The 11,463-nt window shown below is 43.4% G+C and overlaps 1 protein-coding gene across 1 annotated transcript; it reads right to left on the bottom strand.

Moving 5' to 3' along the window:
- Positions 1–2,763: 2,763 nt before the first annotated feature.
- On the bottom strand, positions 2,764–5,702 carry LOC148011128 (xyloglucan endotransglucosylase protein 7-like). Its single transcript, XM_087669909.1, has 4 exons — positions 5,126–5,702; positions 4,616–4,716; positions 4,282–4,475; positions 2,764–3,547 (listed from the first exon to the last, which is right to left on the bottom strand). The coding sequence occupies exons 1-4, from the start codon at positions 5,313–5,315 to the stop codon at positions 2,947–2,949; spliced, it is 1,086 nt and encodes a 361-aa protein (XP_087526035.1). The 5' UTR covers positions 5,316–5,702; the 3' UTR covers positions 2,764–2,946.
- Positions 5,703–11,463: the final 5,761 nt, after the last annotated feature.

Below are 11,463 nucleotides of genomic sequence, written 5' to 3' on the forward strand. Positions count from 1 at the left end.
TAGTCCACATTTGCTCGTTCATCCACAAAGGCTGAATATAGAGGAGCAACCAATGTTATTTATGAGGTTATATAGTTACGAAGGATGCTTTAAGACAGGAATTAACATCCCAAGTTCCATAGAGATCTTTTGTGACCACCTCTCCAGTGTCTACTTAGCAAACAACTCAGTTCTATATGCTAGAACCAATCATACAACAGCTGTTATCTCTTTACTAGGAAGAAGGTTCTTAAAGGAAGAGTCACACTTTCATTACTCCACACATGAGAAAGTTGCTAATATATTTGCCAAGCCCCTCAATTTAGAGAAGTTTTGCATCTTCAAACAAAAGCTTGGTCTTGGCAATTGCAATTCTACAAAGTGAAGTTAAAGATATGATATCTTACCATGAAAACTATAAATATCAAAGCATGGTAAAACAACATCATTGTTGGTCAACTCAAGTGTTTGCTCAACTAATTTACCACCCTCAATCATCATCAATCAACCCTTCATACCTCGATCAATAGGGGAGAAGAAGCCACTTTCCTATATTCATGGGAAAAGCCTATAAATCAACCTTCTTTCCTACATCCTGTTTTGGACAACTATTTTCTCTCAATCTATGGCAAATTCGGGGTAGATGTAAAAGTTAAAGTTGTATCTAATAATATGAATTATTGGCCTATCAAATCTCATCACCAGCATATCTAGACTCCAAAAGATATGATCACTGCAAATAGGTACCTTCTAGTGCTAGAAAACAGTAGTTCTATGTGAATCATTTACATTTGAAAACCTATATGAAGAGATATCGAAGGCCTACTCATTCCATGGCTGTCATGAAATTTTTAAGGTATGTAGTGGTTTGGGTGTGGGTTGAGTTTGAGGGGTGTGCGAGTTCAACCCTATGCCGCACATTCCCGAAGGCACAATATATACTTGCTTCAACCCTATGCCGCACATTCCCAAAGGCACAATATATACTTTGCTTCAAAGAGACTATTAATGAATTGGGGATGAAACCAAAAATCTAGAAGATTCCACCAGATATAAATCTCCAGTCATTTATATGGAAACTTATACTCGCAAACTAGAGATCGAATTCTACACATGGATAGCTTTTGGAATAACTATGGCGTCAGAGACATGGTGGGCATCCAGGGTGGCTGCACTGCTTCTATGCATGCAACACCCTGCCCCTGAACCCTGGGCTCATCGATGATATCCACAACATGGAGGCAGCCTTCTGGGCGCATCCCACAGGGGGCCATCTCGTAGCCAAGATCGTGGAAAGCATATTCAGGACCGTGGCATTCCACAAGACCATGGCCCCTGATCTCCTCGTGTATGAGAGCCACTCCTTTGTGGGTACCATCCCTGAGAAATATGCTTTTAGGACTCGAAGCACCACCACCAAGAGTTAGCTATGCAAACGAGTACATCCTGTTTTCCATAAAGCAAACAAGATTGGATGGACTTATTCTAGCTGTGCTAGATTTGCCATTAACAGACTAAGATGACTCTAGATGGGCTACCACTAAACCCAGTGCATGGGAATCCTAACATCATGCCAGCACAATCTCAACCTTGGAATCTGAAAGAGAGATAAGTGTGCTAAACACAATATGGAAGATCTCGACCCTTAAATGCACCAACAATATCACCAACTTGCCTAAGGGTTGCATTGATTACGAAGAAAGAGTGCACTTGGAACAGTCTCATAGATTGAGACCCAGATCATAATATGTTCACCTAAAATACATGTGCCCACATTGTTGGACATCCTGGTCTTGTGCAAACTAACTCTAATATCAACCCATATACAGCCAAACTCCATGTCCATTGCTAAGAAAATGCTAATACTGATGAAGGTAGGAACCAAATGTGTGCGTATGATTTTCTGTATGCTACCTAGATTATGAAATTATTGGACTAGAACTACACAACAAGGCATTTCAATCCCCAAATGGACTACAATGTGGACTATGCTACAAAACAGTGCACATGGTCCTGCCAGGTGAAGGATGATTGCAGCTTTATGTCAGGGTAATCAAACCAGACAGAAATACCAACCACGAAAACCCAGAGTAGGAAGAAGGACAAAATTGCTGAAAATTTTGCTTGATTTAAGCCCACCCTCCACAGTCAACATGGTCATTCTTTTGTATCCCAACCCTACCAACAGATCCCATGCTACCTCGCCCAATAACTTGCTTGCTATCTCACTCGATCTTGTCACTTTCTCCTTGCTTACAGCTTGGACTGTCCCTAACATAGGGGCCCCAAACCCTTGCAATAATACCGTGCATTTGGGAGAGAGACGAACTATGCTCTCTCTAACAATCTCAATCCCATTTTGATGCCATGCAATTCCCAAGACCTCCATCACTTCATTCCTATGACCCTATACTGTATAAGCCTTCTTCTCAAACCTGATTTCTTCTTGCTTGCTCCCAAGAATGTACCAAAACACAGCCCAACAGCTCAACAATGGCTTTAATCTCACTATACATGCAATCTGGCAAGGGAGAAAACTTAACCCAAACAAGGCATTCAAACTATAACAGTCCATGACGAGAGAACTTGGTTGTGCACAAAAAGGTCCTGTTAGACTTGCTCAAGTCTTAGGACTTCTGGGCCAGAAAAGAATCTTTTATTATGCCTCGAGGGATGCGGGATGCAAGATCTGAATTCACACGCCCATGTAACTCAAACCACTACACCACAACCCCTTAATGATGCTCAGGAAACATTATCGACAGTGATTATGCTCTAGACAAATTAGATCAATGAATCTCAGTGTATCCTGCTGAAAACAATAAGAACATTGAGGGAGGCGAACTAATTTGTATGGCCCCAAAAGAATCCAAAGAATAGGTCGACAGCCTTATTGGCTTGAGGCATCTTGGGCAGACATGGCAGCAGGCAATCAGACTATTCACCTCAAAGAAGGAAAGCCAGAGATCACAATGAGAGGAAAGACAGGACAGAGATAAGAATCAAATTGAATAGAGGAATCAGTGAGGGTGGGGGGGCTGAGGATTGAGATGAGCCAGGGGAAGATGCAGCTGTATCAGGAAGGGAGGAAGAAGGAGAAGAAGCAAGAGGAGACGGATTATTGGAAGATGGGGATGGAGCTGTCCTTGTGGTTGCTATGGGTGTGTTGTAAAGACACTCAGGGGGCGTCACGTTGTACCTCGCCACATCAGTGCAGTAATCATACACCATGAGATTGTCCTGTACCCACTTCAGCTTGCTGAGCTGATTTGTGTCTAGGGCCTGGTATGTCACCTGGTTCCACCACTTGCTAGAAGCACATTCTATCGCCGATGTCGCAACATCTGCTGTCGCAGTCTGCGTGCATCCATCTGCATTGAAGTCCCTGTAGGATGCCACAAAAGGTGCATGTGTCCAGTTGATCTTGATTCTGCCTCCTTCTGTTGCCCAGCTGTCCCCATCCCAAATTGTAGCATAGACATTCATGGTTTGGTTGTGAAGATACGGCACCCCTGTCTGCGCCTCGATGTTAGGGAATACTCGAATGGGTGTGCCATCAACAGAGAATCTGCACATGCAATGTCACCTTTCAGCTTAATTAAAAACAGAGCAACATACATGGGATGGTGCAATAGAGTTAGAATCTTTCAACAGTCCATTGTGATGAAAGGGATAATGCATAAAGAAGGTTGTCCAGACAGGATACCCCTTGTTCCAGTTGAGAACAATCAAGCTCCGTGAGTAATGATTTTTACCCTTCAGTCTCCAATTATATTACAACTGAGTATACTGGTCCACCCCCCATCCCCACTGTTATCTCATCTGATACGCTTTGAGGTTTCATTACCTTATGCAATTGATGTCATTCAGATCATCAGGTTACCCCACTGTTAGCCCATCTGATGTGCTTGGTGGTATAATTAATTGTCTTATGCGATTGATATCATTCGGATCATCAGGTTCTGATGTATTAATCCTTAAGGCGGAAGGGCTCAAAAAGATGTAGAATGACCTACATTGCATTAACACGTGCAGATTCAGCGCACCATATTAGAATGTATCTCGAAATGGCCTAGAAAGTACATTTTTCCCAGGGTAAATAAACAGTACTTCTGAAACCAGTGAAGCACACCACCACACCACATTCGGGTCATCTCATTCACAGCAGCTCTCATGGCAATCGAATTTGATGAACAGACCACCACCATACCACACTCAGGTTATCTATGTTAGGTAACCAAAGGTAAAAACTAAAAAAGGGTGGGTGGGGGGGAAACGTGTATGAGCTGATGTGTTGCTTACAAAATTTGCAGCTCATTCCACAGCACTGTATAGTTGTGGAAGTCCATCGTTGGATCAAACCACAGGAAGATCCGCTGCTCTCGCCCGCCGACACCACTTGCGTATACATTGGTTTGCAATATAATGGGCTCACCAGACTGATTGCCAAGGAACTCGAAATCCAGCTCATCATGCGTTGGGCCTAGAGAGGAGAACTGAACAACAAGTCACAAAGTAAGAACCATTGCAATACAATAGAGACCTATACTCAATCGAATCAAATTCAACATTCTTGGATCAATCTCAGATCGATACTTAATACATTGAGACTGTCACAATTGAGGGAGAATCTCACGTAGTAGGTGGTAACTGTGCCTGCAGAGTCACCAGGAACAAGCTTAATCCGCATGTTGAAGCAGCCATAGAGGTAGCCATCATAGGACTGGAAGCCAGAAGCTGCATAGGAATGACAGATGAGTGTGTTAGCTAATCTGCAACGGGCGACACACATATTTAGAGGCTATAGACTCATTTCTCAAACTTTGAGAACCCAAGTAGCATCATGAGCTTCTGCAAGGGTACCGCACACCTTGCATATTGCACTGGTGGATGGGTACCGCAGGTGCAGACCAGAGAGGCTCCCTTGCAGAGGAACTCAATAATGTTGACACTATAACATTGGAAGAACTTGCAGGAGCTCATGACTTCACAATAGTTCATTGTGATGACATAGAATTAGGCAATCGGCTTCACGATACTACATTGTGATGACATAGAATTAGGGACTTGACATATCTCCTTGTGTGTGCATGTGTGCCCGCTGTCGTGCGTGTAGAGAGAGAGAGAGAGAGAGAGAGCTTATCACCATTCTTCTGGTCAAGAGCTAGGTGAATCTCCTGACCCCCGTCCACAAAGTCGACAAGGCCACCGGAGGAGGTTGTATAGAAGAGGGATGAAAGGTCCGCTGCTGCAGCAAAAGGAGCACAGGAGGAGACAGTAGAAACAAGGAGGATGAGAATGAGGTGGAGCGAGGTAGGGCCATTGATGGTGTCCATGCAGAAGATCGAGTACTCGGAATCCTTGAAAAGAATAGACTAGTCACTGGGCAACGGCCAACAAAAAATTTGAGAAGAAAAAATGGGAGGTGAAGGTTATGGCTTCACAGAGACAGACACAGAGAGAGTGGGGGAGAGAGGGTTGGGGTTCTTCTCCTTTGCGTCTGGGGGAGCCTTCCCTGAGAGAAGAGCCCTCTCTCTTCTCTCTCTTCTCACTGCTGTGATCTCTCTCTTTACCTGAGAGTGAGCTACTGCATCGGTTTGAGAGCTTAATGAATGAGCAGTGAGTGTGATTGCAAGCAAGCAAGCTATAAGATGAGAGGGGGGGCATCAATCCCATGTGGGGTTGTCTCCTGCCAAAGGCAGATCCCCTCGCCCCCCCCCCCAACATGCCCCTCCCCCACCACACCTACACTCTCTCTCAGGACTGTCCTCCCACTGTCACGCATTCACATTGTTAAATAACCAAGTTGATTGATTGATCGAGCCCCAACAAAGATCTATCCACCCATCATCTTTCTCTCCCTTCCCCCCCCCCCATTTCTTTATACATGCAAAAAGTGAGTGCATGTGTAGAACCGTGCTAAGGACCTGACACACCCTAGATGTGGACTCTGTCAGCCTAGGCGTCTTGCTTGCCTCCCATGTTATACTTTATGTTAATATCATATACTCTATGGCTTCTTAATTCAGGAAAGTGGGTGGCACCGGTTGCATGTGTGCTTAGCAATTCTTTATAAGTGCCTAAAACATTCTTATGTTTGGTTCCTCCTTCAAGCCATTGGACAATACATTGTCATTCATTGCTTTCCTTGTCTGACCGAGAACGTGCTTTCTTGCTTCCAAGGTCTTGCCTTTCTTAAAAACGACTTTGGCAATTCTTACTCTTGAGTCTTAAATCATCACCTCATAGAAAAGTGAATATTTACATATTTATAATCCCATATAGATAGATGGAGACAATATCACCGACAAGGGAACTTGTTAAATAAGTTGCGATAAATCTTTCTTTCTACAAGCAAAAAGTAGCTGCATGTGTTTGGCCTACCATTTGATGAGTGCCAAAAATATTAGTATGTTTGGTTCAACTTTGCATGTGTTTGGCCTACCATTTGATGAGTGCCAAAAATATTAGTATGTTTGGTTCAACTTTCAAAGCCATTGGATAAGACATTGCTCTTTGCAAGGTTGAAACTTGAGATCATTTTGCTCTCATTGCTTCTAGATGCAAAGAGATATCATGTAGTGGTAGAAATGTAATTCACTTCTTACATGCAGGGATATGTATCAACCAAAAGAGTCTAGGATTTTTTCTAGATCCCTGTAGCTTATTTTACCCAATATATGTGATAACTCCCAAAACCATTTCACTTTAGCTACAATTGCCTCCCATCTAAACTCCAACCAAGGAGTCTTTGTGCTATAGAGTAGGGAGATGTGGATTAGTTCTCAACCAAGTTCATTAGCTCTATTGTGACTCTGCATGAGGCCAAAGATAACGCACAAAATACTTTACTCTCCATTCTATGTGTACCCTAGCTATCGCAAAAGGGCTAGTTCCCATGCTGGATGAGTGTAGCACCCATCCTAAAACACATGTTTGATGTTCTCTATCTTCCCACATTGGCATTTGCCCTCTAATACACCACTTTACATCAATTTCTTTGTAGTAAAAAAAAACCCCATAACAATTCCCTAGGTTAAAAATTTATAGTTTAACATGACCTTGATGTCCTAGACTCCTTTAAGTGCTTTTTAGGGCTAGTTCTCCAACATACGGATCTCGAGAGTATCCTTATTCTTTCAACATCAATTCTCTTGTCATTGCACATTCTTTTGGTAAGTTGCAGGTTCAAATTGCCCACACTTGCTTCATTTGCATACTTTTGCTGCCTTGAGAGCATCTTGACCATGTTCATCAAAACCACTTCCTTGCGATTATGTCAAAGTTAGAAAGATCCTTGAAAGCTCTTATTTGTTGGTAGGGTATCAACCTCCCATTTAGGCCTATTGATAGCTTCCTTTCCATCTAATCCCTAGCTCCAACAAAACTCTTTCGTGTAATGAAAGAAGCTGAGAGGAGAGAGAAGGAGAGTTGAGGAGAGAGAAAGAGAACAAGAGAAGAAGGAAGAAGACTAGAAGAAGAGAGAAAAAGAGAGAAAAGAGGAGAGAAGAAAGGAGGAAGCCATGGAAGCTGGAGATGAAGGTGAAGAGTATGATCTTGATAATAACTGGTTGCCCTAATCTGGGGCTCTTACACCTTAAATACCCCGGTCAGTGTGACGGGGTGTCTAAACCCTAGTCAATGTGTATCTCACTTGTTACAATCCATCCCCACTCGAAAGGTTTTTGCCCTAAAAAACAAGGAGAAATAGAGGGGAGTGAGGAGTGGGCTAAGGGAGGGTTGTGGAGTACTACTCAGAGCCCTTGACAATGAAGATCAGGTGTGGAGAGACTAGGGATTCCGAACAGCATGCAGTCCGGAACCGGTTTGCTAAAGTAAATTGGTCATAACTTTTGATAGGCTGCTCCAAATAGGGTGCACCATATATCGAAACAGAGCTTATGACGAGTACTTTCAGCCTATGTAGAATGCACATGCATGTGAGTTGAGTAAGTACAAAACTATTCTAAGACAGTGTGTAGTCTGCGGGGTAGAGGGTGGGCAATTTAGGGCATGACCGGCTACTCTTCCAGCCGTTGGGGTTCATGGAGGTAGGGAAATTCATTGAGGATGGTTGCTGGGCACCAAGAGGCTTCTTCCAAGGATAGGCCTTGCCATTTGATGAGGTATTCTTTAATGGATCGGGATCGTAAGTGCTTATCTCACTACCCAATGATTACTTCAAGGACATATTGAGTAATGCCCTCGTCATCTACAGGGGGAAGTTCTTCCACATAGTCCACTGAGGAGCCTACAAAGGGTTTCAACTGACTGACATGAAACACATTGTGGATTTTGGTGGTAGGGGGGAGTTCTAAGCGGTAGGCCAAGTCGCCAAGTCGCCAACTCTCTTCAAGATTCGGTATGGGCCATAGAAATGATGGGCTAGCTTGTTACTACTGCCCTCTTTGAGAGTTGAGTAGCGAGACTTAGGCACTTTCATAAGGACCAATTCCCCCTCCTGGAATTCCAAATGCCTTCGTTTTTCATCAGCATAGAGTTTCATGTGTGTTTGGGCCTTCTGAAGATTCATTTTGCATTGCTGAAGTAAAGCTTGTATGCGATCCAATTTAGCTTGACTCTGAGGGTTGATCTTATCAGTAAATAAGATTGTAGGAAGGGAACCTTATACCCGTATAAGGCCTCAAAAGGGAAAACTCCAATGCTAGAGTGTGTGGAGTTATTATATGCAAACTTAGCCAAGTGAAGCCACGTATCCCAACTATGTTGTACATCATGGCAAAAGTGCCTCAAATATGTCTCAAGCCATTTGTTCACTCTCTCAGTTTGACCATCAATCTGAGGGTGGTATGTAGTGGATGGAGCAAGCTTGGTCCCCATGGAGGTGAAAACTGTCTGCCAGAAGTTACTCATAAACTTTGCATCCCGATCATGTACTATGACTTGTGGTAAGCCATGCAGCTTGAAGACATTTTCCATAAACTAAGTAGCCACTTGAGAGACATTATATTGGATCTTAGTGGGGATAAAGTGGGCAGCTTTGGTGAGGTGATCAATTACCACATAGATATTGTTCCACCCTTTCTTAGTCATCACAGGAAGGCCAGTGATAAAGTCCATTATGATGTGAGTCCTTTTTCCTTCAGGGATAGGGAGAGGCCGCAAGAGGCCAGCACGCCTAAGTGTACTATCCTTGTTCTGTTGGCATGGAACACATTTGGTCACAAAGTCATTGACGTCCCTCCATAAGCCTTTCCAATGAAAGCTCTTAGCAATCCTGTCATACGTTTTGAAAACACCCAAATGACCGACAGTGGGGCAAAAATGCATTTCTTCCATGATCTTCTACGTGAAAGGAAAAGTGTGTGGAATGACAATCTTGCCATGGGACCAAATAAGGCCATGCTTGAGCTGATATTGGGAGTTTTTAGCCATAACCCCATGCTGTAATTTCTGGAATGTGTGGCTGAAATGATCATCTAACAAGTAAGCCTCTTGGAGCTCTTCAACCCAATCATTGTGCAAGTCTGAGATAGAGGATACTCTACATGCCCACATTCGAGAGAGAGAATCAGCCACAATATTATCCTTGCCCTGCGTGTCGAAGTCATAGTTCTGTAAGGTTGCCACCCATCGCCTTTGCTTAGGAGTCAAAGTAGACTGAGTCAAGAATTTTTGGAGGACTCGGTGATCGCTTTTCACTTGGAAGCGACTGCCATACAAATAGTGGTGTCATTTCTTGATGGCATGGAGGATGGCCAACATCTCTTGGTCATATACATTCATTTGCATCTCCTTCTCATCAAGCTTGTGGCTTTCAAATCCAATCACACCATGCTCTTGCAACAATACTGTACCAATACCCCAACCATTGGCATCACAATGAATGGTAAATAGCTTAGAGAAGTCAAGGCAAATAAGGATGGGGGCTGAAGTAAGCGCATCCTTTAACTGTTTGAAGCAATGATCCGCAGTGGCATCCCAAATGAATGACTCTTTTTTCAAGCGATCAATCAAAGGTGTTGCAATGGTGGCATAGTGCTTAATGAAGCGTCTGTAGAATGAAGAGAGACCAAGGAAGCCATGCAAGGAAGTGGTGCTGGAGGGAGTGGGCCAATCTTTAACACATTGCACCTTTTTCGGGTCAGCCTGTATACCATTTTTGCTCACAATGTGTCCCAAGTACTCCACAGATGTCTGCATGAATATGCATTTTCTCTCCTTAGCAAAGAGTCGATACTCTCTCAATATGTCAAACACCCTCCGAACGTGTGTCAAGTGCTCCATAGATGACTTGCTATGAATGAGGATATCATCAAAGAAAACAAGCACAAACTTGAACAAAAAGGGCTGTAGGATTTTGTTCATGAGGCTTTGAAAGGTGGCAAGGGCATTAGTCAACCCAAAAGGCATCACAAGAAAATGGTAAAGTCCACGATCATTCATGAAGGCCGTTTTGACCTCATCTCTTGCATACATACAAATCTGATGGTAGCCAGAGCGCAAGCCAATCTTAGTGAAAAAGCATGCCCCTTTTAACTCATCCAGCAAATCATCAATCCGTGGTATGCGGTAGTGGTTCTTCACTGTAATTTTGTTTAAATCTTTGTAGTCAATGCACATGCGAAAGGAGCCATCTTTCTTTTTAACTAAGAGGACAGGGGATGCATAGGGGGAAGGACTCGGTTCAAAGAAACCCATCTCCAACAACTCCTTGATTTCCTTTGCAACCTCTTCATGCTCACACTTGGAGAGTCTATAGGGGTTTTGTTCACTGGAGTGGAATGGAGCTCTAGGTCAAGTGGGTGGTCTACTTGTCTCTTGGGAGGGAGGGATGTAGGCATCTGAAATAAGTCATTGTATTCCTCAAGTAAGGCCTGCAAGGCAAAGTCATGAGATACTGCAGAGGGCTGATCAGAAGTGTCCTTATTTAATTGCAAAACAAAGATTTGTGAGCATTTCTTAAACTCCCATTTGAGTTGCTTTGCTGTAATGAGCTGAAAATCAGCATGATCTCGAACTCCCTCTAGATGGATAGGCTGTCCATGCATCATAAAATCCATGTAAAGCTAAGAGAAGTCCATAGCAATTTTTCTCAATTATTTCAGCCAATCACAGCCCAAGACAATATCAATGGGGCCCATGTCTAGGGCAATCAGATCAACCAGTGCCACATAATTTTCAGCCAGGCATAAGGGAACTGCGAGACATACATGTGTGTTGATTTCTTCTTCTCCATTTGCTACTTGGACCTTCAAGGGGTGGTGTAATGCAATAGGGGTACATTTTAACCGATCAATGGCTGATTTATTGACAAAACTGTGAGTGCTTCCACTATCCACAAGGATAAAAACATGCTTTCCATTGATACTGCCTTGAATGGAAGGGTACTGGGGCTGCGGGAACCCGTCCAAGCATCCAAGGAGATCGAGCAAAGGGAAGTGGGAGGTGGGTGGGATGTTAAATCAAGTATCTGTGAGGGAGCACCGCTCGAGTCAAAGGGAAACCCATCCTCCAAGTCAT

The sequence above is a fragment of the Lygodium microphyllum genome, chromosome 28 (assembly GCF_053477565.2).
Source record: "Lygodium microphyllum isolate KBCC chromosome 28, Lygodium_microphyllum_v1.1.10, whole genome shotgun sequence".
Taxonomy (NCBI): Eukaryota; Viridiplantae; Streptophyta; class Polypodiopsida; order Schizaeales; family Lygodiaceae; genus Lygodium; species Lygodium microphyllum.